Source organism: Hyperolius riggenbachi, chromosome 7 (genome assembly GCF_040937935.1).
Source record: "Hyperolius riggenbachi isolate aHypRig1 chromosome 7, aHypRig1.pri, whole genome shotgun sequence".
In the NCBI taxonomy this organism is placed as follows: Eukaryota; Metazoa; Chordata; class Amphibia; order Anura; family Hyperoliidae; genus Hyperolius; species Hyperolius riggenbachi.
In genome coordinates this window covers 106,788,331-106,816,186 of record NC_090652.1, presented here as the reverse complement: position 1 = coordinate 106,816,186, position 27,856 = coordinate 106,788,331, and the positions used below count along the sequence as shown (strand labels likewise).

Here is a 27,856-nt window from a genome sequence, read left to right as displayed (position 1 = left end):
AACTCGGGATCTAGGCAAAATTAGTCACACAAAGGTAAATTAGATGTTGCACCAAATAGTGCAGCAGCTAGAATATGCAGTCCTCCTATACTACCATAAACCAAAGATACTATATATATATATATATATATATATATATATATATATATATATATATATATATATATATATATATATATATATATATATATATATATATATATAAAATTCACAACGTTATAGTGAAAATTGACAATGTTGCTTGAAATGCAATGCAAACCATATACAAATATCTGATAAGTACATAAGTAAGACATCCAATTGCACCAAGCACACTCCAGCCATATCTGCCGTGAGTTAGGAGGGGAAAAAATGATAAAATTATTTCAAACCGCTGACTCTTCCACGCGCTCCCCCGACTGCAGTGTGGAGAGAGATAAGATGTTGTGCATACGGTCTTACTCCAATGGGATAGCTTACCCAGGCTTCTGCATGCTAATAGCTGGATTGCTGGTAACATTGATAGCATAATGGAATGCTTCCACCCAGCCAAAAGCAAACAATTGTATGACCACTTTAATTACATCTGCTGCAATTTATTACCCTCCACAAGCCCAATCCATAAATTTCTGACTTTTTTTTATAAACGGAACATCAATTGTAAGAGTAATCAGGTATTGTGGTAATTTTATGGCAAGGCATTTAGTGATACAATGCTCACAATGCAGTGATAGTCATTTCTTAATCAGCTTTCTACTGGCCGCCAACTGAGGTCAAGTATTGTAGGAAGGCATACTGAATGCTATTCTCCAGCAGTAATCGATTGTGTGTTGGATCGGGCAGCTTTGGAATCATATTTGGATAATTAAAGAAACTACAATTCAAACTGACTAATTTAAGAAGCATGGGTCCTTAAAGGACAACTGTAGTGGGGGAAATGGAGACTGCCAAATGTATTTCTTTTAAAACAAAGCCAGTTGCTTGGCAGCCCTGCTGGTCTGTTTGGCTGCAGTCGTATTTGAATTAAACCAGAAACAAGCATGCAACTAATCTTGTCAGAAATCTGGCACAAATATCAGAAACACCTGATCTGCTACATGCTTGTTCAGGGTCTATGGCTAAAAGTATTAATGGTAGAGGATCAGCAGGACAGCCAGGCAACTGGCATAGCTTAAAAAGAAATAAATAATATGTTTGGGGTCTTCAGGAGACTGGGAATACAAGGACATTTTTTACAATGGCTTACATTATTATAATCTTCCCCTCAAGCTACACTAAAACTTACAGGCACCTCCTATCAACCTATTAACATTCTCCGAGGTAGAAGGCAGGGGTTCCGCTTATCACCCGCCATATTTGCATTAGCAATGGAACCACTTGCGGAGCTTGTTAGATTACATCCTGATATTTCAGGATACTCTATTCCTCCTTACACAGTAAAGCTAAGCCTATTTGCAGATGACGTTCTTCTTACTCTAACCAATCCTATGGTTTCAATTCCCAATCTCCTGAAGACTTTCCGCTCTTTTGGTCTGATCTCAGGCCTACAACTCAATATCGATAAATCTGAAATTATGTTTTGTAACTATCCTAGAGACATGGGTAGAATGATGGCCTCTATATATCGCTTCCAATTTCAACCTCACTATATACAGTACCTAGGGGTTAAACTTTGCAACGATGCTTCTCAAACATATAAGTGGAACTACAGACCCCTGATACAGGACCTTTTGACCCTCCTGCCGCAATGGGACGTCCCCCATCTTTCCTGGCTTGGTAGAGTAACCGCTATAAAAATGACGTGTCTGCCAAAACTTACATATTTTTTCAGAGTTTTGCCAATACAAGTACAAACCTCAGATTTACAAAAACTACAAACAGCTGTATTTAAATTTATTTGGAGGGATAAACGTCCTTGTATATCAAGAAAGATTATGCATTGGCACAGGAAGGATGGGGGCCTCTCAGTTCCTCTACTTGAAAAGATATTTTAATGCTTCCCAATTAGCTTCAGTGCCATTGATTTACGCAGGCCTTCATGCGCCATTGTGGGTCTCCTTAGAGAACGCCCTTTTATCTCCAATCTCATGGAAAGGGGCCCTATGGGCCAAAACACCTCTTCCAGCTTCCATAGCTACTAACTCCCCTTTAACAGGCTTCACATTGACCATTTGGCGTCGATGTCGCCATAAATGGAACTTACAATCCCAGCCATCCCCACGAATAGAATTGCTCCAAAATCCTGATTTTTTTACCTGGCCAGGACCTGCGAGCCTTTCAATGGTGGCAGTCCCATGGACTAACCTCGCTTATAAGTCTGACGACAAGAGGTAAACTTCTTACCTTAAACCAGCTTATTGCTGAAAAAAAGTGTACCACCCTTGGAACACTTCAGAGCCTCTCAGATCCATCACTACTGTAGTACTTTAGTGGCATCAGCCCAGGATCTACAACAATCTTCCTTTGAGAGCATTTGTCTTAATGACCCATTGCGCAAAGGAATTCTGTCTTTTTTCTATTGTACCTTTAATCAACCACCTCCTGATTACAAATTCCCATATATGCTAGATTGGGAAAAAGATTTAGGATCCCCACTAAGGAACAATGGTCATAATATCTAGATACTCTCTCCTGAGGAAGTATGCAGACCTCCAATCTAGAGTCTTCACTTAGACTCTTATATAGATCATATTTAGATCCAGTGCGTCTTCATAAAATTGATTCATCCCATTCCGCACAATGCTTTCGTGGCTGTACTGTTAATTGGTCTACCTTCCACACATGGTGGACGTGCCCTAAAATCGCATTATTTTGGTCAAAACTAACTAGAAAGATGTCTGGTCTATTCCCCTCACGTATAATTAAAAACCCCAAGGTTTACCTCTTGGGACTAAAACCCCCAAGGTTCTCAAACTCTCAACATAGACTCCTGCAGTTCATCCTTGTAGCCGCTAAAACCTATATAGCCTCTCAATGGTTGCAACCTACTCTTTCATTGGGCGTTTTGGAACAAAGAGTTGATCACATAATGGTGTGTGAACGCCTAAATGCCTTAATTAAAGACACAATGGATCAGTTCAGCAACATTTGGGAACCATAGGTGGAATATAGAGGGAATCTTAGTATTTCAGCGGTCTTGGAGGCCTAACTGCCGGAAGCCTATACATTAGGAGGATCTCAGAAATATGAAACAAAGTAATCTATAACATGTTAATCTTATGCTGGTTACGGATTCTCCCTATTTCTCCTATCATGATGCTATTGCAAAAATCTCCTGTTTTATGTACACAATTTTCGGTTTGCCACTATCATTTTGTGATCCCCAGGAAGGATATGAATATTGTTTTCCCCAAAATTGCAGTTGTTCGCTAAATATACTCCTGATTTCCATATTGATCAACCATGTAATGACTGTAAATTTCTATTTTTCTTTTTTTTTTTTTGTATTGTATTGTCACCTCGCCCATGTTGGGTGCTGGTAACGTTTTGGCTAAATATGTACCGTTTTGTATTTCCATAATAAAGTACTTTTGAAACTAAAAAGAAATAAATATGGCAGCCTCCATATACCTCTCAATACAGTTGTCCTTTAATAGAAACATCAGGCAAGAGGTATATGGAGGCTGTCATCTTTATTTATTTTTAAACAATACTAGCTTGCCTGCTAGGCCTACTGATCTCTTTGGCTGCAGTAGGGTTTTAATCACACCTGAAATATGATTGCGGCTAATCTTGTCAGAAACACTTGATCTGAAGCATGCCTGTTCATGGTCCATGGCTAAAAGTATTAGAGGCAGATGACCAGCAGGATAACCAGGCAACTAGTATTGTTTCATTTAAACAAATATGTCAGCCTCCAAATAACTCTCACTTCAGGTTCCCTTTTACCATAGCAAACAATTATCCTTGATCACCTTGTGAATTTTGCTTCATTATTCTATTACTGAAGGATAACTGATGCGACCTCAAACCCAACAAACAAACAAACAAACAAAAAAACGTCTGAAAAAATGAAATTGTCAAAAAAGTTCTAAATGGCAAAAAATTCTATTTGTATCGACTGGGTCATCAAGCAAAAGCATGGCAGGTTAAAAACAAACATATAAACAAAACAAAAAAAAACAACAAAAAAAAACACAAAACAATGCAGACAACATAAAACATGAAGGCCTATAAAGCACATCAGCATACATTAAAATCAGTAAGGAGTCAGCGTGGTCACCCTTGAGTACAGAGCCCACATTATAATACATGACTGTTATGGAAGACACTTATCATACATTCTTTACTCACAAGTTCAGCGCGTTGCTTTTGCTCCCCATAATCTTGCAATGCTTGAGTCAGTTGTGTCTGAAACAAGAACAGAGAACATGTCAGAAAAACAATCGACAGAATAAATACTAACCAACCGCTACAGCCCATTCATAACAGTCACTGGCTATTTTCCTGAAGGAAAAGGGGTATTAGTTATAGACAAGGAGAAGTAGTTTCTGGTATGTATAAAAAAGATCTGAAAACCAGGTTTAATCTCCAAAGCTTCAAACAGAGCAGAATTGAATATTAAAAATTTAAATGAAGTTGTAAAGTCTCTTGATTTCTCCAGTGGTGATATTTCCCAGCAGTAGTTAACGTCACTGAGAACTCTCATAAGACCATAATCAAGGTGCCACTCTAGCAGCTGGACGCCACAATTACACATTTATTCAACATTACTGAAAATACACCGGAAGAGGAGCAGGCTGCCATTATTTGGCTTACATAGACGCAGTTGGGTAAAACATGGCATTATGCATCTATGAAAGATCACAGAATTGGCAGGAGGCATGAAAAATTCACTATTCTTACTACTCTGCCTGATTTTGGAGGAATTGATCACTTAACCTCCTCTAAATAAAGTTGCCAAGACAACCTGCACAACTACAAAGAATAATTACAAATATACAGACTATAGTGGATAAAGAAAATTTCCTACTTCAGCATAGCACCCCCTAACTCCATCATAACAGTTATAAGTAGAGATGGTACAAATCCCAAATTTCCTCAAATCTGAAGAGATTCTTGAATCTTCTGAATGTCAAATTGAATGAATGCTGTAAATAAGAATTGTGTGATCCATGTAAGAATAGTAGTTAGACTTAGAATAAACTACAGGATTTGTTAGATGCAAAAAAGAATCGAGAATCTTTTTGGATTGGGATTCGGAGAAACTTGGAATTCATCCCATCTCAGTTATAAGAAAGACTATCAAAACCTCCCATGTAACCCCCAAAAAACTATGGTGGTAGACTGGTGGATGCAGCTTCTGCCAACAAAGGTGGAGGATTGAGTATTACAATCTCACTATGATAGCACTGCCCACTGTCTCACTCCTTGCTTCTTTATACAGACAGCAGATGATGTCATTACTCTTTACAACTGCAAGCGTGGAGACAAATGGCCTTGGTGACATCTCTGTACCGACACCTTTCTAGGAGGGCCACTTTTTATAAACCATACATTTTTATAAACCAGCGGCAGCCAAGAGTTAATAATATGGTCACAAGATCTTGGCAGTAGTAATTGCCTTGTATACACAAATTAGCAAAAAAAGCACATGTTAAATATAAGTGCATTCAAAATTATAGCAGTTATTTGAATTAATACCTGAATACTGGTTTACCCTCTCTAACAATCCCTCTGAAAAACAAATTTTTTATGCATGTTATGAATGAATTTACCTAATTTCTCAGAAGATGTCAATACACCACTTGCCGTGTTAATAGTTAGCAATTCCAAGATAAACATATTGTGCCTATTCATAAACTGAAGCCAACTATTAGTTTACAGAAACTGCAATTACGGTATTCCTTCAAAGCAAAGTAGACTTCTAAAAGTGATCATAAACTGAAAATATTGTCCAGCCATTTACTTTATTGTGATAGACCTTTATATAAAGCTGTGATCAGTCCATTTTGCCACTATAGAAGGCCCATGTTTGCAACTTTCATAGGGGCATGTGTCGTCATAAGTTGCCATAGCGAACAACTGTTAGCCTACTGCTACTTCTAATATAACAGTCGTGAAGAGTAATAATGGTTGCGAGTGGGGATCAGTTACTCCATCCACATGAACAGGGCTCCTGATTGCCACTCTAGAGTAGCCATAATACAAGAATTTATTTTTGAAATCCTGACAATCCAAACAAGAAACTCTGATCCTACTTTTACAAACCTGAGAGCTTTAAAAGGGATGATGGGATGTCAAAGTGGAAAACAAAAAGTCATATATGATTTATAAAGTGTCAATAATACAGACAATGGTAAACACCAATATACAAAATACAGAGTTGGTAAAAAGAAAGATTTGGTAATTACAGTGATAAAACTAACATGATTAATAAAAAAAAAAAATGCGTAACAAACTCCCAGGAACAAAAGGGTGAGAGCCCTGCCCTTGCGAGCTTACAATCTAAATGAATTGGAGGGTGGGGGGTGGGGAGGGGGAATAAAGAGACAATCTAAATATATATATATATATATATATATATATATATATATATATATATATATATATATATATATAGATTGTCTCTTTATTCCCCCTCCCCACCCCCCACCCTCCAATTCATTTAGATTGTAAGCTCGCAAGGGCAGGGCTCTCACCCTTTTGTTCCTGGGAGTTTGTTACGCATTTTTTTTTTTTATTAATCATGTTAGTTTTATCACTGTAATTACCAAATCTTTCTTTTATATATATATATATATATAACCTGTTAGGGAATTATTTTGAATTTTCCATTTGTGTTTGATTAAGTTATCAGAAGTAACTGTTTACATTTGTATTACGTATTATTATGTGTGTCAAAATAAGTACAGTACCCTGGCCTCCCACTTGAAACATTTCCATGATCCCTTATGGAACGACTCTATGGCAACATCTCTGACTCTTATCCAGTAGGAATAATAAAGAGATAAGCACCCAGTGAAAAGACTCAGCCAAGACTATTTCTATGACAAGGAGAACATCTGGGGGCATGGAACACACATTCTCCCGTTTGGTCTGATGCTGGTCACATCTGGCTGAAGTCACTTCATGTGTGGCCAGCTACACATGCCTGCAACTAATCATGACAAAGCTCCTCAATGCCTTTCTGAGTAACACCCGTTATAAAATGAATAAAGATAAAAAACACATTTCACATTCACCATGTCGCTAAAGACGAAAAAACCGCTATCTTATCAGGAAACTTAATGCACAAAACGTCTCTAGGTGTAATTAGCTATTTTTTAATTAGAGCTTTATTGTACGGATTGAAGGGCTTGCGACTAAATAAATGTCTTTGTAAATGAATTTCCATTATTGTGCATTTAAACTGTGACTTTATCTTTTTAAGTAGGATTCATAATGCGAAGAGATTTCAGGAGTCTAATGAGGATTTTGAACTACACATAAAAGAAGCTGCTTCCATCGATATGGAAGAAACGTACCGGTTTTGGGGACAATTAACATCCCTCTGAAATATTCACAAATGTGCTGGGAGTCTGCTCTATTTGAACGTTAATTTCAGGCAGTAGACAATAGGAGCTAATAAAAGAGTTATCATCACTTTTAGAAGACAATATTTCTATTATGTGCTCCCAGTTTCAGAAGACAAATGTCCAACCTTGCAAAACTTCAAAACTGGAGCTGCAGCATATGCTGCCTTCTTATTAAAGTGGAACTCCATAGCTGTTCTTTTGGGGGGAATGGGGGAAGATTAGGAGACTACCTAAGAAAAGGTTCAGGACTAGGAATGGTCAATAAGAAGCAAATAATTCCAAGTTGAAGCAGGATTATACAAATGTATTACGTAAATTTAAGCAGCGTGAAAACGTAGGATTTAACTGATCCATTTTAAAGCCGCATCAAGTCAAAGACAACCTAAGTTGAGTAAAACTATTTAAAATAAATACAATATACCTGCAAAAGAATATTAAATACTTACCTCGCCATCCGTTTGTCTTAGAAGCTCACCATTTTCTTCTACCAACGTTTCCTTTCCAGTCTGACAAGTTCTTGTCAGATTTGTGTCTCATGAAGCTGAAAGCCAATAGAACTTTTCAATATATCATTATAGAACTTTTTCACTATATCAGTTTGTCAGTTATAACTGAAAGGACAACTGATGTGCAAGGTAATGTCCATGTTTCCCTATGGCCCTATGTCCATGTTTCCCTACGGCTCAAGCGATACTACTGGTTTACGAGTGTTGACCTGGAAGCAGTTACGGAGTCATCGCCATTTTTTATATATTAGGGGCAAATAATTCCAATGATCATAGTGGATAAATATGATGTGGGAGAGGAGAAAGATTGATAAGCAGACCGTGTGGGAGGTAAGTATGACGTGTGTATGTTTATTTTTACTTACTGTATATTTTTGCCGTGTAGAACCTCCGTGACCAGTATGAGAGATTGTGAGTGCAATAACACCAAATTTATCACACCTGCTTCCCTATTCACACCTAAGACCTTGTAGCACTAATGAGTAACATAACACCAGGGAGGGGAAATGTCTAAGTGGACACAATTTTGACATACTTCGGGGTGTATGCACTTTTGGTGCCAGCAGTTTAGACATCAGTAACTGTGTGTTGAATTATTTTGAGAGGCCAGCAAATTTACAATGTTATACAAGCTTTACACTGACTACTTTACACTGAATTAAAGTGTCATATATTCAGTGTTGCCCCAGTAAAAGATATATAAACAAAAAATATTAACACCAATGTGAACAGAGTAGAGCAGCTACTGCATGTCTGTGCCTGGAGATGTGCTCGCTGTGTTTCCTGAACTGAAGGATGTATAGCACTGGTGGGTGATGCACTGCATGTTTTAGGATTTGGAGCTGGCAAAGGGCCTCTTTGGGCTTGTATACTATAAAAATGTGTCAACTGCATACAGTCGGTATAACAATTAGGAGTGTCACAGCATTAATATAAAGAAGACCATTTTAACAATCAAGTTTCAGCTTTCATCACAACAGCAGACCATCAGAAGCAGATTTGCATATGGTTCCTATGGGCTACTACATGTTGCATCTCTATGCACCGTCTGATTAATTAAAACTAATTAAACCTTAATTGGTTTGTAATGACTACATACATGTGAGTTCCGGTATAGCAGCAGGGAGAGTTGATATTTAAAGATTCATTTATTTCAAAGGATTCCCATCATATTTTTTTCTTTTAATACAAAAAAATGCTATATCATGGGCTTTAAACAGAATACATAATAGAAAACGGAGGATTAAAGAACTTATGTTCATGTATTATAAATGACCCTGTCATTACTCTCAGGGACAAATCTTAAATTCAGATCTGGCAAAGATGGAGCTGTCAACATCAGACTGAATCGCCAATTAGCGATTATAATTATGGACTTGGAATTCTAAAGCCTTCCCGATCGGCAACTTTACAATTTGATTAGTAATTAGTGTGTAACCTGGAGGCAGGTTTGTTCCATTCTATAATGCGGATCCGGGGACAAAAGGAGGGTGGAAATGCACTGTAAACATTTGTCCACTTCTAGCAAGCCTGTCAACATCAATTACCAAAGTGCAGCTTATATGCTTGCCTTAAAGGAACTTTACAGACAACCCTAACAATTACCATTCAAAAGGCCGTAAGGAACTTACACTGTCTGCTGATCTGCTGGGTGTTTTTTTTATTGTACTTATTACAGTTGCACTAGTTTAACTCCTGCAGCCATGAGAAAACGGGGAACTACTGGGTATCACATGGGCAATCCCTGCAAATCTTTACTGGTGATTCATTGGTGTTCAATCAACAGAATGTAGCTAATACTAGATATACACTATTAGGCCCAGTGCAAGCCAAAAACCGCGAGCGTATCCGCAAAAGCTAGCGTTTTTTTCAACCTTTTCAGCACATGTACCCCTTTGTGGGTCATCCCCAAGCAAATGTACCCCTCTACTGGAGAAAGCTGCAGCAAAAAAGTGGGTGTGGCCATGACAGGCTGTCTGCTTGTAGGGTTGAGGTGGCTCTGTAAAGCTATAGGCTCACTATGCACCAATGGTTCTGGTTGTAAGCCTGGTTTTGGGGGCATAAAGAGATAATTTCATTCAGCAGCGGTGCATTGTGGGTTACTACAGTTACACACTTGAATGCGTGAATTATCGTTAATAACACTGAGTATTGCTTTGTAGTAGGAGGGCTTGTCGGTCTCTTTTAGTCCCCTATACTTTCCTAGTGGTTCTAGGTCACCCTGAGCTGCTTAGGTATTCTGATTTAATTCTCAATAAGTTATAAATATTTCCTGACTAAAAATGTGTTGATTTTTTTTTTACTGCCTTGGCTACAATATAAATAAGACTTGTGCAGATATTTCATAAAAAAAAAAAAAAAAAATCAGACTACCGCCACTAAATTTGTATTACTCCGTGCTGTCCACAACCTGACAATGCCGCCTATGCTCAGGCAATAAAAGCATATCCTTTCCTGACCAATGTTGATTGAGGTTTCTGTCAAATTCAAATCTTTAAGGAGTTTTATTTAAATAAATATTTACTGTAATCATATACCGTATATACCGGCGTATAAGATGACTTTTTGACCCTTAAAAATCTTCTGCAAAGTGGGGGGTCGTCTTATACGCAGAGTATCAGTCTGGAGGTAGCGTCAGTAGTTGGAGTGCCAGGTAACGGGTATCAGGCTGTGGTGAAATTACTTAATTGTGCAGTCTTCCTGTGAATAGAAAAGTAGATTGTGCTCTGTGTTTAAAGAAAAGACGTGCTGTAATAGTTTCTTGCGAGCAGCCGCTCGCGCAGATATCAGTGCGGCTTCTGGGGTCATCTGACTGGTGACGTTTGCGCTCCACAATACAGCCCGGAAATCTCATCAGTAGAGCGCACACGTCACCAGTCAGGTGACCCCAGAAGCCGCACTGATACCCGCGCGACCGGCTGCACCCAAGAAACTATTACAGCAAGTCTTTTCTTTAAACACAGAGCGCAATCTACTTTTCTATTCACAGGAAGACTGCACGATTAGGTAATTTAACCACAGCCTGACACCCGGCTGACACTGGGGTAGTCTTATGCGGCGAGTATACCCCAACCTCTATATTTTAACTGGAAAGTTGGGGGTCGTCTTATACGCCCAGTCGCCTTATAGGCCGGTATATACGGTATATTCAGACTTCAATTTAAAAACATATAAAATGATTAATTGTATGTGTTTTACCAAAGACAAATTAAACAGAACTGAGTGTGCCATTTTTATGTTTGGTTTAAAGAGAACCTGAACTGAAAATTAAAAGTCAAAATAAACAAACACGTCATACTTACCTCCCGTGTAATCTACTCATCAATCTCTTTCTCCTCCCCTGCGTCCCGTTTGTCCACTGAGATCAATGGTATTCTCTGTCCTCCATTTTGAAAATGGCCATTATTCCATAACAGCTTCCTGGTCTGCACACTGTTAAACTGTAATATTGCCTTGCACATTACCTTGCACAATCAGTTGTAACTGACAGCTGCTGATAAATAACTGACAGCAACTGGTATATTTCAGTTCTGACAAAATATTGTCAGAACTGGAAGGGATCACTGTAAGAAAAAAATGGTGAGCTTCTGAGAGGAACTGACGGTGAGTTAAGTACGCAGTATTCATTTGCAGCTACATTATGTGTTTATTTTAAATACTTTTACTCACTTCAGGTTCCCTTTAAGTGCTTCAATATAACACTACATTCTTAAAAGCAGCCGTGCCAAATCAAATTCCTGCGCTAATAACTTATCTCCAGCAGTCTCTCACTCAAATATAGGTCTTTTGACTTCTTTTTACTTTTCAGAAAACTGAGTGACTGAATTTGACAAGTTATTCTACAAGCTCATTACATTGATAGCTCAATTTTTTTAACAATTGCTGTACTGGAAAAGAAAGGGACTTCAAATAATGTTTTATTAGGGCTAGTACTACATGTACCTATGTTTATCGTGGTAATAGATCCTAGCAAAAACTCATGAGAGGTTATAGGGGAACTTCAGCTTAAATAAACATACTGTCATTAAGTTACATTAGTTACGTTAATTAAAATAGATAAGTATCTCTTACCCACCCTGTTTTAAAAGAACAGGCAAATGTTTGTGATTTCACGGGGCAGACATATGTTTGGTTGAAAGGAGGTGACAGGGAGTATGAGACATAGTTCCCAATGTCGTGTGTCCTGATCACCACTCCCAGCTGCGTGTGCTAGGCTTCAAATTCAAAATATTAAAAAAAAATTGCGTCAAAACAGCATAACGAAAACAACATCAGAATTCCCATCATGCTTTGCACAGTATCAGGTGAAAAGTCAGGGCTGTGGAGTCGGTACAAAAATCCACCGACTCCGACTCCGACTCCTCAGTTTAGAATTCCACCGACTCCGACTCCTCTAATTTGCATATTACAATCTTGTTGATTGAAAGTATGTAAAATGAAATTCGTCTCAACTGCCAGCGCTTAGGAATTTTAAAAGACAACTGAAGTGAGAAGGTTATGTACACTGCCATATTTATTCCCTTCAGTCAGACTAAAACTAGTCCTTGGTAAGAGTACTTGTAAAAAGTACAGACAGGAACAAAGAACATCTATCAGGCCCTAGGCAATGTAACTGTGGGTACATGTAAGAGTGATGTGCAGGTACTCTGCAGGGGAATGAGGAGATTCTTCCTCTATTACACATTCTTCATGCACAATCTGAACCAGGTTTATGGGCGATAGACAACACCTCTGTGTTCAATGTGCACAACATTCTCAGTGGATTCCCTGAAGCTTTGTGCGGAGTGCATATGTAGAATATAGTACTACTGTGTAACAAAGTAAACCTGAGACAGATGAAATTAAAGTTTTATACATACCTGGGGCTTCCTCCAGCCCCCTTCAGGCTAATCAGTCCCTCGCTGTCCTCCTCTACCACCTGGATCTTGTGCTATGAGTCCAGGTACTTGAGCCAGTCTGGCGTAGTGCGCATACACACACTCCGCCGCCGGGAGCGTACTACACCTGTGCAGCACTATTGCGCAGGTGCAGAATGCTCCTGGCTGTAGGGGCGGCACATGGCCGGACTGCGCCGACTGGTTGAATTACCGGGACTCATAGCAGAAGATCCAGGTGGCAGAGGACGACAGCGAGGGACTGATTGGCCTGAAGGGTGCTGGAGGAAGCCCCAGGTATGTATAAAACTTTTCTTTTCATCCGTCTCAGTTACCCTTTAATTCGTAGTCACCGAACCAAATTTTAACATATCAAATTATTTGATTTCATGAGCAAAGAGAGTGCATACATTTGCATAAATCCGCATCAACGCAGAATTATTTCCATCTCATTGGCCATCTCTATCAATGAGACGGCTACACATCAGGCTTTATCTAGATGTTATTTAGTATATATAAGAGATTCCTGTGTACACCATATATACTGTACAGTCACAATCAGATGTGTATATCTGACTTTAAAAATACGGGGACTGCTTTATTGAAGCAGCACAAGTTACTAATTTTGATTGGTTTATTTCATTTTTGTGGACTAAGCACAGCTATTACTGTATATATAAATTATTTATGACTATTATCTGTGAACAAGAACATTTTATCATTTTCTAATTTAATTACAGTTTAAATTCATTAGGAGTCGGAGTCGGCGCATGTCTCCCCGACTCCAGGCACCCAAAATTGCTCCGACTCCCCAGCCCTGGGAAAAATGCCCGGGCAGTTTTCTTCTGTGCAGCTAAAAATGAGGCTTGGATAAGAAAAACAAAGTTCTGATGCTGTGAAACTGTTAGTAGAGTTTTAGTCTGGAGGTTCACTTTAATGAATTATTATCCAAGTCAACTAACGTGCTTTGTTGTTAAAAACTGAAGATTGATACAATATGCACAGGCCACACAGTCACATTTCTTTGGAGGTCAGTAAGGTCATCCTCATGTTTGTAAAATAATAGGTTTGCTTTAAAACGGCAGGGATAATTAAAAGTAAAATGGAGTCCATCAGTCTCATCAGGGTAACTAATTCTAAATCTCAGTGTTCCCAATATCAGGGTCAGTCATTTTGTGTGTTGACATGTTGATATGAACAAGCCATGAAGCACACCAGGTCAAACAATTCAGCATTTCATGTGCACAGGGAATTTAGAGCACTATTAGGAGCCACTAGACCCCAGTTCTCTGTATAGCCCAACAAATGTCACCATAATCTGGACTTTGACACTTACATAAATGCACAATTAGATGGCGGTTTGTTTTCTTATTTGTCATGTGATGTTCTGATCCTATTACTGCTAAAGAAAACGGCACATTACATATTTTTGGGTCTCATCCAGGGCTTAAATCCTAAGGTCATAAATATAAAATGAGCAAGAGAGCTCCATAACAATGTCTCATTATTACAAACACATAGTGGTACACAAATCTCTCCCATAATCCCCCATCAGCAGAAGACGCATTATGTGTTACTCCTGCCAGCATGCATTTTCACTTCAGATGGTTCAACAACCTGAGTTATCAAATCCGTGCTAGGCAGTGATGTCCCATGATCAGGGAGAAAACAAAAATAATGATCGCAGACTTAAGGAAACCAGGGGTGAAAAACGGATAATTGTATCTGTTCTACTCCTAAAAAAATTTTTTTAGATATACACCATGGCATTATTTTATGTTTAAACATTTACAAAATAGATTTAATTTTTCATTGTTGCTGCTCATTGGCAGTCTTAAATGTCCCAGAGATAAACTATATGAGCTATTGACCTTTATCTATCCCCTGCATTCAACAGCTTTTCTATGCAGGAAAAAGTTTTATGGCTTAAATTCCACTTCAGTGAGGGTTACAAAATAATAGGACAAGGGTCCAACAAGAGAGGAACTGTCACTTGCATTCCTGAAGGTTAACTCTTTCAGGTAAAAAAAAAAGAAAACCGCAGCCTTATTAAGGTGTTTCTATGCTTGGCACTGTACATATACTTGTCTATCTCTTCATGTCAACTTGAGCACACGTAAAAGGCCTCTTGCACACCACATGCGATTCCGATTTTTTTTTATGTGATCCGATTTTTGATTCAGATAAAAAAAAAAACGTAGCAGAATGCAAGTACTTTTTTTTTTTATAATCGGAATCAAAAATCAGATCGTATAAATAATCATAATCGCATGTAGTGTGCAAGAGGCCTAAGAGAGGTAAAAGTATCAAAAAGGGCCTATCGGGAACTCATAAAGCGATTTCTTTTGACCTTTATGTGCCAGTTGGCAACTCATCCTCGAAGTCTTATTCATCTGTAAATCAACAATGTGGGCTGGGCAACCAGGAGGCTAGTGCCAAGAAGTATGGGGCAAAATATTGTTCCCCACTGTGGAAGATGACAAAACACTACAAATCTAATGCTTGGTACACACCATGCAATTTCCTGTCAGATTGATGGGTCGATTCGATAATCTCCAATATGTCAGATCTAATTTCTGATCTTTTTTTGGATCGATTTTGAACAGAAGTGATCGGAAAATCAATTAGAAAAACATTGGAAATCAGATTAAACCTGTCCGAAATTATAATTTCGACCTGACGATCTGAAATTGCATGATGTGCACCAGGCAGCTAAACTTGGAGCTTGCAACCTCCTGTGAGCTGGCCAGCGAGCACTTTACTTGCTGCAATTTGATGCAGCCAAATAGGTGTGTGTGTGTGTGTCTGTGTCTGTGTGTGTCTGTGTGTGTCTGTGTGTGTCTGTGTGTGTCTGTGTGTGTCTGTGTGTGTCTGTGTGTGTCTGTCTGTGTCTGTGTCTGTGTCTGTGTCTGTGTCTGTGTGTGTCTGTGTCTGTCTGTGTCTGTGTCTGTGTCTGTGTGTGTGTTTTCAACACACAAAGAGGTTACCCAGCAAAATGAATCTGCCTCATGTCAAATCACAGCAACTGTGCTCAGATGTGCCTCCATATGACAGACGCCTCTCACCACTGCCTGCATCAAGCACTAGAAAGCACCTGGTCAATGTATGAGAGCAACCAACAGACACAGTGTACCCGCCTGCACCTGACCATGTAAAACAGGCTTTTCAAGCAAATAAACAGAATATGATGCTTTTTAGCAGTTTAAAAAGGAAAAGAGAGAAGCACTCTTCAATCCGTAGCAGAGCTTGTCCTTGCTAGGCATAGCACAACCATCAGCGCTGCGCTGCTTGTCTGATGCAGTAATTCTGATGTCTCCCCAGTGCCTTACCCAATTCTTTCCAACACAGTCACACTAGCACTTGCAGAAAAACAGAGTGATGCATGGTTACCCAGGTCTCCATTAGGAGAAGAAGCCCACTTCAAACCAAACATTAAAAAGTGGGCCTAAACCCTCCAATGTGCCTCTGCTTCCATATGTGGAGCAACAAAAATAAACCAGAATGAAATTCCTCAAAGCAATAGAAAAAAAAACCAGTAGGTTCACACTAGGTCCGGGAACGTATCCGTGGCTCCATTTTTAAAACCTGTAGAAAACCGGAGCCACGGATAGCAATGTTAAAAATAACAGCCGTATTGACCCAAAAAAAACCGGATCAGTCTGCGTTTGCGGGGAGAGGGGGCCACCATGCTGGAGGGTAAAGCAGCCAGGACGGGGGTGGCAGAGGTCGGTGGCTCATTCCTCCCCCTCCCTCACCTGGGTCCCCTATCCCCGCTACACCTCAAGCTAATTGTTAAAATATAATGTCCACAGCGAGCGGGAAAGATTGCCTTCGCTCTACTTCCTCAGCTCGCCGCATCACTTCCTTCAATGCCCCCCTCCGAAGTATAGAGGGCGACATTGCAGGAAGTCTAGCGGCGAGCGAAGGAAGTAGAGAGGAGGTAATCTTCCCCGCTGGCTGCGGACAATATATTTTAACAATTTGCGCAAAAAGTTGGAGGGGTAGCGGGGACTGGAGACCCAGTGGGGGGTGATGGGAAGGACCCCCCTCCCCGCTGCCACACCTGTCCTGGCTGCTTCCCCCTTCACTTTGGCACCCCCACCCTCACAGACATACATTTCCATGGACTGGAATTGTATGCTCCAAATACATTGTTTATTAAATACGGATCCGATCTGTCACGGACCTAGTGTGGACCTAGTCTAAGTATCCTACACTATGCACTTAACTTCTATGGGCTGATTCACTATAAAGCCGTAGTTCATGCGTTGGTTTTGCACTAGTGTTTACAATTGCACATTGGTTTTTAGTTTAACTTTCACAGGTTATATATATATATATATATATATATATATATATATATATATATATATATATATATATATATATATATATATATATATATATATATATATATATATATATATATATATACACACAAATCAACATGGTTTTGCACAAATGAATTATTCCACTATTGTCATAATATATCATTTTGCATTATACTGAACCCTGGTTTAAACACCATAGAGCTCAGTGTGTTATAACTTATAGAATTATCATAACATTTTGTCAATCACTAATTGTATTGAAATAAAGATTATATGTATATATATAGTATATGTTTTCCAACTAACCTGAGTGGTGCTGCATTTCTGGGATATCTTTTTGCTGCTAGTTACAATTTACCTTGACTGTAGCACACTTGGAAATTTTTTCTTATGAGTGTTGCGGACTCCCCTCTCTTGCTTCTCGATGCCCTGCTATACGATAATGCCAGCTGGAAAAATGCCTACCTCACTGGCTGTTCGGAAACTACCTGCAGCTTAGTTTTCTTCAAATCAATCAAGCTGCTGCTTCTGCTCTCACATCAATCACGGTGTCTCAGTTCAGAGCAGACAGGTTAGAGGCAACTTCTACAGCCTTACTATCTGTATTTTTATTTTAAAGGACATTTTCTGCATAGTTCCTGATTCTATAACAATTGACATTTGCTTTCAAAGCTCATCTGAAGTGTTTGCATTCTGTAGGGTCAGAGCAAGTATGATTTGTCAGTGTACATCAGCCTTTCTCAACTTTACCTTGGAGGAACCCTGTAAATAACTTTTGGATCTCAAGGAACCCCTGCAAACAATTTTTTGGTCTCGAGGAACCCCTATATTTATTTTTCAGGAGGCATGGTCTTTAAATAGGTTAGGCTGCTCATTTCACTATCTCCTATTACACTGCCACTCATTATACTGTCTCCTGACCCCCCAATTTAGTGCTTCTTGATGCAGTACCACCTATTATAGTGTGCTCTATTATACTTCCCCCATGATGGGGTAAAATGCCAAGGAACCCCTGCAGAGTCCTCAAGGAACCCTGGGGATCCAGGGAACCCTGGTTGAGAAAGCCTGGTCTACATTATCGGCTTCTTCCCAATTAGCTAGTCAAGGAGCAAGAATAGTAGTTTTATGTCCACAAGCGTGTGCCAACTCTTACTCTATGGCACAGGTGTCAAACACAAGGCCTGTGTGACGAATGTGGTGCTCCTGGTCATATTATGTGGCCGTCCAAGGCTTTAAATATGCATCACTGTAAGCCGTAAAAGAACAACTGCATACTGCCTTCCCATCCAGAGGAGCACACTGGTTACAGAGTTTCTGATTGAAACATTGTCAGTTTGAGCCAGGGTCCCGCAACAACCCATGGGACCTCCCCAGCTAAATTAGTATGTGGCCCCCTCCTGGGGTCCAGACCGCCCTCCTTCATCCGACGCTCATTTCTCACATTTCAGGGTAGCGCTGCAGAGCAGTGTAATATTTACCTCCTCCTGCAATGCATCATGTTTCTTCTGTTCTTCCTGGCAGTCCTCCTCCTCCTAATCACGTGACATGCCTAAAGGCTCATACACACGGGGCACAACTGTCGCCACAAACACGTGGCACGCGCATGTTACGGCGACAGGTCCCCCGTGTGCATGAGGCGCGCGTCACGAACCGTCGGCAGTCAGAGCTGTCACCAGGCGATTGACGTGGCCAATCGCCGGCAACAGCTGTCGCCGCAACTTCGCCGCAATTGTGGCGGAGTAGCGACAGCAACCCATACTCCATGAAAGGAGCTTCCGCCGGGGGGAGGGGGCCTTTCCTTGGGGGGGGGGGGGAGTAACCTTCGACGACAGCTGTTGCCGCATCTCTGTCCCTCTGTGTGCCGTGTGTATGGCTGCTGCACAGAGGGACCTGTTTTTTTTGGTCTGTTGCCAGACTTCTGTGCCTCGTGTGTATGAAGCTTAAGGAGCAGAAGGGGGAGGAGCGAGATCCCCTAGATACACCACTTAATTTAACTGTTTAATAAATGTTAAATCTTAGCAATTTGGCCCTGAACCTAGATTAGGTTTTAGATTTCGGTATCTTATGCGAGTTTAGCACCCCTCCTGTATGGGGAGCTGGGAGCAGTGGAAGTAGCAGTCCTAGCTCCAGCATGACAGACTGGCACCTGGAAGTGTAGAAAGCCGTACGCTAGGGAAAACAGTGGCACTGGCAAGACATGCAGAGCACTGCTGAACCCCATAGCATGAGCCCTGTTGTATGTTTTTCATTTTATCTGCTAGTAGGGCTATAAGGCCATAGTTTGTGTAAGAGATAGATGGGTTATGGAGAAAAAAATCATTAGATTTGGGCTAAGGGCTAAGGAAAGAGTTATTTTAAAGATTTGGGATAGTAATAGGTTTTGAGTTTACGCTGACCTAGTCAGTTAATACATTCTTCAAGTTTTCATTAGAGCTGATACTTCCACATCAGAAGTGACATACTGGTGCACCAAAAGCCCTAATAGCCAATCAGCAGCAGAAAATAGGTATTACATTCACAAACAGTCCTCGGTGTGCTCAGAGAGACCCCCAAACTCCTGCACTTACCATACAGTTTTGGGTACCGTGTGGTTTCCTGCTATTAGCAAATGTCTTTTGAAAATATTGTTAATTTGAAATTTCATATAACAGGTTCACTTTAATAACACCAGAGAATCCATTTAATTTTACCAGGAGCCCCTTTAAATAACATTAAAAGAGAAAAAAAACCTGCTTATGAAGCCAGGCATTGCACTAAAATGCTCTGTGACGCAGCAATCTAAAAACAATCCAAGCATGACAAGAAATTGCACCACAGTGATTTCTTAGCGGTAATACATTTCACATTACACTGCACTAGATGCATTGGTAATTGAATACATATTAATTTAGGGGACGCTCAGAGCGAGCCATTTAATTGATTTCATAGAGGGTATTGTAATCATTAAGTAAAGTTTCATTTGTTGTGGGAAGTCACGACTCACTCGCAGAGACTGAACAAACAGTGTACCCCCTTCAGAGCAGGGCTGAATGCCTGGATTTAACAGAGCAGTCAGGAAATGACATCAGCACTAAATGAGAGTGATTACCGTCATGCATGAAATGTAATTAGTGCTCAATTATGTAGTTAATTATTCTATTTGCTAATTGACTGCCACAATAAAAATAATACTTGGACAATTAGTTGAGGCATTTGACAGCTCAGCATCTCTGCTTTTGGTTTACCCGGGGAATCTAATAACCACTGCTATTTTGGTTTTCCACAGCTCTGAGTACACATGGAAGGGGGGGCGCGCGTCATTCTATGTAACTCGAAAAGACGTTATGGCTTGTTACCCATAGCAACTAGATTTCAGCTGTATTTCAAGCATTTCAAGACTGCACATTACAGAGGAAAAGCAAACATCTTACCACATGCAATGACTCTCAAAGTCCTTTAAACTTTTACTGAGAGAGATGCACTGCTGTGCGCTACATTTCTTTAAAAAGAAACTGCCACAACTGTAACACAGCAACTTTTACTATTTAAAGAGAACCTGGACTAAAATAAAAATTCAAAATAATACACAGGTCATACTTGCGTCCTGTGCAGTCTACTCCTCAATCTCTTTCTCCTCTCCTGCGTCCTGTTTGTCCACTGATGAATGGAATTCTCCGTCCTCCATTTTAAAAATGGCCCTTACCCCATTACAGCTTCCTGGTCAGCACACTGTTAAACTGAAATATCACCCACTTGAGCCATAGGGAAACATGGACATGACCTTGCACATTCAGTTTAAGTGACAGCGGCTGATATATAACTGACAGCAACTGGTATATTTCAGTTCTGAAAAAAAATTGTCTGGAAGGGATCACTTTAAGAAGAAAATGGTGAGCTTCTGAGAGGAACTGACGGTGAGGTAAGTATTTAATATTCATTTGCAGCTATGTCATGTGTTTATTTTAAATAATTTTACTCACTTCAGATTCCCTTTAAAGAAGAACCGTAGTGACAAATCGTAACATGTAGCTAATTACTCAGGATAGCCACTTTTATATCAACTATCCTGGTTTCAGCACCATAAACACTTTCTATATCTATTTATTGGACGGTAGCCCCGCCCTCCCAGGCTTAGCCTAGACTGTTAAAGTGCACCTGAACTCAGAACTTCCTCTCTGCTCTAAAAGATAAACAGCATAATAACCCGTAAAGCAAAACATTTGTTACAGCTAATACAAATCCTGCAATAAGTCTGCAGTGTGTTGTGGAAGCAGACAAAAGGTTAAAATCTTGTGTTTACAAATTAGCTGCTCTGATGAGGACTGATGAGATTCCTAAGCTGACTAAGCGGATAGATCAAATTACACTTTTATTAGTCACAGATTTGGTAGAATTAAGGCCCATACACACGGGGTACGGCCGTCGCCGCAGCCACGTGGCACGCGCGTGTTGCGGCGACAGGTCGCCCATGTGTATAACGCGCGCGCCCCGAACCGTCGCCCGTCGGAGCTGTAGCCAGGAGATTGACATGTTCAAACGCCGGCTACAGCTGTCGCCGCGACTTCGCCGGAACTGTCGCTAGTCCCGCGTGAGTACGCGGGCTAGAGACAGGAGGCCTACGCGAGTGAATGGAGCATCCGGCCGGGGGATGCTCCATTCACAAACAGCTTCTACCGCGTCTCTGCCCTTCTGGCGAGACATGTGGACAGCTGTCGCCGGCAGGGAGCTGTCGCTCCCTGTTCACGTGTGCGCATGCTACGGGGGACAATTGTCCCCCGTGAGTATGTAGCTTTAGACAGGCCAAAATCTCTAAATATATACAAGGTGCATTTCTCTAGGTTTTCCTTCTGTCCTGTATGAGAGTTCAGGTCCACTTTAAGCTTTGAGGAATCCCCTACCCCAAACCCCTCCCCTCATAATTCGTCAGATTATTCTGGGGGATAAGGTATCATTTGTACAGGTTTTGGAATCCACAGTAAACACATTCCACAGAGATCACCTTACAGGACCTAAAGATGTCACCACCTGATAAATTTTGTGTAAACCGAGGAGAAGACAGACTTTACAAAGGGCAAACCATGACTAAATCATTTTTTTAAATTCATTTTCACTACAGTCCCTCTAACACCTAGTGTGCCACTTGCATGTATTTCCCCAGACACCAAGGATACGCAAATAGAAAATTGTTGTTTGGCCAGGAGCTGATCAGTGGGTTTGAGCATCATTAATCAAAATCGGTTGCCTAAAATGATCAAGAACAATTGAATCGGGTCACAAAAAAAATGCAAAGTGTGTGTGGCTTAAGTCAAACAAGGACTGATTCTGTCACACAGGTAACTGGCTTGAAGTGCACGTTACCAAATAAAGCATGACCAAACTAAGAATTCAGTTAAAAATGCAAGTATCTTGTGGTACTCTCCAAGCACATTGATAATCCTCAGGTCAGTTCTGAGTATTGGGTGTATGCACTGAAACCTTACTATAAAGCCTTAACCATTAGTAGCCCAATGCCGATGATAAGCATACTTTTATTGAGTTAGCAGTGCAAGATGCTATAACCCGTAACACCCCATTGCATGTTTGTCTATTGTACTAGTTTGCTAAGCACTAAAATCTGATTATATCACATGAGTTAATGGAGCTTGCACACTGTTTGTTACTTTATGAAAAAGGATTGTCAGAGCATAAAGCAGTTTGTGGTATGGACTATTTCTGTCAAGTCAATGGAGCTGTCTGTGGTCCTGAAATAATTCCAGAGAAACAAAGTGTTTTCTCCTAGAGCTACTAGCCCTACTCCATAGAGCCAAATTAATCCATGCCATGCACTGATGAGGATCAAACAATCCGAAACAGTCTGTATGCATGTTGGATTATTATGGCTCTGTACATATTAACAAGCTGACACATCATTGCATTCCAGCGGTTCTGGAGGTGTGTTTAGCTTCTAAGGGTACAATGGTTAATTTGCATATATTCAGCAGTGGTGCCTGGGAGACATCTCGAGCTCACTCCAACCTGAATTATCGCAAATTCTTTCTGTTTTAGGAAAGCAAACTTGTTTCTCCTAGAGCTACACAGGCTTTTAGAAATTGACTGCTCACATCCCAGCACTGCTATGATGCCACAGCAACTTGCTCAAAGTCTGCCTTTCACTTCCCAAAGCCCGCCCCGCACAGTGCAATTACCAGTGTCAGGAAAGTACATATACTTCCTTAGTGTGGATGCTGCTCCAGAGTCGCTTCTCGGCCTTTTGGCTAAGATCAAGTGTAGTATCTGTTCTTGAAATTTTTGGGGGGACCTGGAAGGATGGCACTGTGGCAGGGTGTCCTTCCTGGTCGTAATTCCCAGGGGTTGATTGAATGGATCTATACCATGGTCGAGGCTGAATGGCTGAGGGCTTTGCTTAGGCGTACTGCCCCTGGAAGTGGCGCTCCAGGTGCACCTGAAAAAACCTGAGATGTGGCAGATCTCAGGCGGAAGTAGGGTGCTTTGGTCTGTACTGCACATATGCATCGCCAACTAACGCAGCTCCCCGGCCTTTTGGCTAGGGAGAGTGCGGAATTTTTATCACTCCGGCCGCAAGGTCGGGGCCAGCTTGCTGGCACCGGGGACTTCGGTTCCCACCCGGCTCCCTCTCGGGGGAGCCACCCGGACCATGTGGGATGCCACATGGCCAGGCCCTTTGGGCAACCACTGGGCACAGTAGGGGTGCTCCTCGGAGGACTCCAGGATCCTTCAACTCCTCGGGTGTTGGAGGATGCCACCCACTGAGCCGATGGCAAAGGGGGAAGGTTCCCTTCGGGGAACAACCGGAAGGGCCCTGCTGTATTGTGGGGCCCGTGGCTACTCGTGCACGTTTTGTGGGGGTGCTTTAGGGCACTCACGCTTTTTCCGTGCACGGGGCTAATAGCCTTGCTGACCGGGACTCCTGTTGCATGCAACAGGAGCCAAGACAAGCAAAAAAATTTTTTCCAGAGTCAACGCACTCTTGTTAAACAAAAGAAAGTGTAAACAAAAGCTGGAAAAATATAATCCTGACCAAAGTTATTGTTTTCTCAACATTCAGTCTTTCTGCGATCCCTTCCCCCCCAACCTTAAGGATAGATGGAAATGGAATTATGCTAGAGAATGACTGGGCTAGAGAAGGGGAGATGTAGAGACAGGAGAATAAGCAATCTGAAAAAAGTGAGGATGGCAAATGGGAAGACCAAATGGATTTGGGTAAAGCCAGCAGTTCCTCGGAGTACTCCTTTACTTATAGCTAACTCACTATTACCCACAGATCAATACAAACTTGAAAAGCAAACCAATCAGGTTGGAAATATAGAGGTTGCCACTGATAACCTTCTCCTAAAAGTGATACTTCCATGCCTGTAATGCAGACCTTTTAAATATGACATTCCTGATCCGCATACTGCTTCCAGTTCAATGGCTACTTAAATGTTACCACCAGTGGATCAACCTAAAGTACTAAGCATACAACTTGTATTTTCACAAGATGGGCCGCACTGACCCCTCCATTTCTTTCTCCTGGATGCAAATTACAATTACCAAAGGAATTTAATTGTAATGGCATAAGTGGAAAACAGCTGCACATCTACAGGTGAGGATGTCAAGGGAGTGCACCGTTTCCTGTTGCAATGTTGAGACCAATCAATTGGCTACTGTGGGAAGAAACTCCTCACCACTTCCATTCACGTAAGCTCATAGCCATGACCAGGGACAATAGCTATAATGCAGCTTCTATAGGGCTTTGCAGTAAAAGGACCCCAGTTTACCCCCACCTTGCTCGTTGTTCTTTATCCCCCTCCTTCTTGTAACCATTAGATACTTGTAATTACATCAGGCAAATGAGCTTTAATCCTAGCGTCAATTAATTTAGAAGCTTACAAGTACTTCAGGTCAATTTATTTAAGCATATTTTGTTTTATTTGTTACATTTCCTTGCTACTAATTAGTACTAATGTAATGTGTATTTTTGGCCACTTGTCACTAGGGAGCAGTGTGAAATAAAAGATGACTTTTGCTTTCAGTTTCTATAGTCTCTGCTAGCAGAGAGACATCAAAGCATTCCAAGTATTCACAGCACAAAGTTCTGCCAGCTGAGGTCAAAAGCAATGGCACAAAGTTCTGCCAGCTGAAGTCAAAAGCAATGCACTATCAAGCGAGATCATACCTATGAAGCTGCTAAAATTTTATAAGGAAGGTGTATGGAGGATGGGAAATTCTGTAGGCAATACAAGATGCAGGGAAGCTGTGCTGAACACTAGATTTTTTTTCTGACTACATGAACTAACAGCATAGAGTTTACCTGATGTAGAAAGTTATATCACCTGTCATAAGAATGTACATAAGAGGAATGGTAATTCCATAAACTTATTTTGGATACACATAGTCCTGCACAGCAAGTTCTTCATTTGAGTATCTGTAGAGGACTGGAGGAAACAATGGCTTCTGGTGCCAACTAGCGGCCAAGATTCCGAATCTAAATCATTCATGACGTCCAAATTGCAAAGTACCCTAATTTGAAGTGTGATTCTCGTATGTAATCAAGATTTGGCCCTGCAGCCATTGAATGGGATGGTTACTGGACTGCCCCCAAAATGCTGCAAGCAAGACTTTTGAGATCGTTCAGCAATCACAATGCTGCAGTGGAACCACTCACAGGGGTCCACTATTGCCACGCTTTTCTGATCACCGATGCAGCAGCAAATGCTCCGGTGAGCCCTAGGCCTAAGGCCCGATGCCCATTTGTTATATGCACTATAAACTGTGACTGTGCATTGCCATGTAGAATCGTAGAAGGGGATAGAGGTCATTATTGCTTAACCCCTTCGGTACCAGCAGTCTCTGGCACCTTAAGGACCAAAGATCGCTGGCACCAAAAACCGTCTCCTTCCGGCAAATTACTGCTACTGCCATACACACCGCACGCCCGCTGCCTCAGGCCACCCACTCTGCAGTCTTTATGATGGCAGAGCTCCGTGAGCTGGATATCAGCCGCTTTCATTGGCTCCTGACCGTGTGATCAATGTAAGCCAATGGGATTCGCTTACATTGATAACGGGGTCAGGAGCCAATGAAATTGGCTCATGACCGGCTAATGGAGCTCTGTCATCATAGAAATGGCAGAGTGAGTTAGCTGTGGTAGGAAGACATCGGCGAGATCGGCGGGAGCGACGAGAGTGGCGAGTATGCGGCATGACAGTGAGGCAAAATCGAAACACTGGCAGGAATAACAGGCCCCGAACAGCACATAGATTTCAATCACCGCCGTTCGGAACCAGTTAACCTAAAATGAAAATAAACTAATAAGATAAGTACTATCTGTACATCAAATCTTAAATAGAACTTAGACCCAACATTGAATTTTCAGGTTTAAGAGTTGAAAATTTCCCCTTGACGTTTGAGCCATAACTAACATTACACTAACGTTATTGCTGTAACTTCCTCCTCTAAGAGAGAAATAACATATTAACCACTTTGTCCTCCTTGACGTATAAAAACGTCAAGGAGGACAAGCGCGCTCCCGCGGCCGATCGCGCGCGTGCACGCGCACTCCCGGCCGCGGAGTCGGTAGCCACGGAATCAATGTATCGGGCTAGGGAGCCCGATCATTGATTCCTCTCCCCCGCTGAAAAAGCGACAGCTTCTCTCGGAAGCTTCGCTCTTTCTGAAGCTGTGTCCCTCTAAGCGTACATTGTACGCTTAGAGTGACGTCATGTAAAAAAAAATCGAGATTGCCATCTTGTGGCCAAAAAGTAAAACTACAAGTAAATACCCAAAAACATTACAATACACCAATATTTCCCCAAATAAAACACTTTTATATCCCACCCTCCCAAAAATGCCCACATAAAATCTTTAATAATAAAAAAACAAAAAAAACATTACTATAAAAAAAAAAACACACAAATATTTACCTAAGGATCTAAACTTTTTAAATATCTATGTAAAGATGAAATATTTCTCTCTATTTTTTCTTTTATAAGCTTGTAAATAGTGATGTATGCAAAACGGAAAAAATGCTCTTTTATTTCCAAATAAAATATTGTCGCGATACATTGTGATAGGGACATAATTTAAATGGTGAAATAACCGTGACAAATGGGCAATAGCAATACGTGGGTTTTAATTATGGAGGCATGTATTATTTTAAAACTATAATGGCCGAAAACTGACAAATAATGAATTTTTTCATTTTTTTTCTTATTCTTCTTGTTAAAATGCATTTACAGTAAAGTGGCTCTTAGCAAAATGTACCCCCCAAAGAAAGCCTAATTGGTGGCGGAAAAAACAAGATATAGATCAGTTCCTTGTGATAAGTAGTGATAAAGTTATAGGCTAATGAATGAGAGGTGAACATTGCTCGGATGCATAAGCTGAAAACGACTGAGATGTTAAGTGGTTAACCTTCCTAGAGGTATGGACGAGCCTGACTTGTCTGTAAAAAAAACTAGCTAGCAATGTTAAGGACGAGTCAGGCTCATTCAGCAATTATAAATACTCACCTGAGGTGTCACTGGCTTACGGAATCCCTTGTGGCTTCCCAGTAAGCACATTCCTGATGTCTTCTCTGCGATCCCCGGCAATGATCTCTGTTCTCCTGCGTTTGTCGTCTCCTTTCCCCCCGCATACTCCTCCGATGACACTGGGTGCACCTCCTGGTG

At 40.9% G+C, this 27,856-nt stretch overlaps 1 protein-coding gene and 1 pseudogene across 1 annotated transcript in view; one reads left to right on the top strand and one right to left on the bottom strand.

Moving 5' to 3' along the window:
- Positions 1–27,856, bottom strand: part of MAD1L1 (mitotic arrest deficient 1 like 1) — a 1,144,984-nt gene that overhangs the window by 651,819 nt on the left and 465,309 nt on the right. Inside the window, exon 13 of the mRNA XM_068244499.1 lies at positions 4,273–4,329. Within this exon, the coding sequence (XP_068100600.1) occupies positions 4,273–4,329 (57 nt within the window). The remainder of the gene's footprint in view (positions 1–4,272; positions 4,330–27,856) is intronic.
- On the top strand, positions 23,421–23,622 carry LOC137526268 (U2 spliceosomal RNA; annotated as a pseudogene).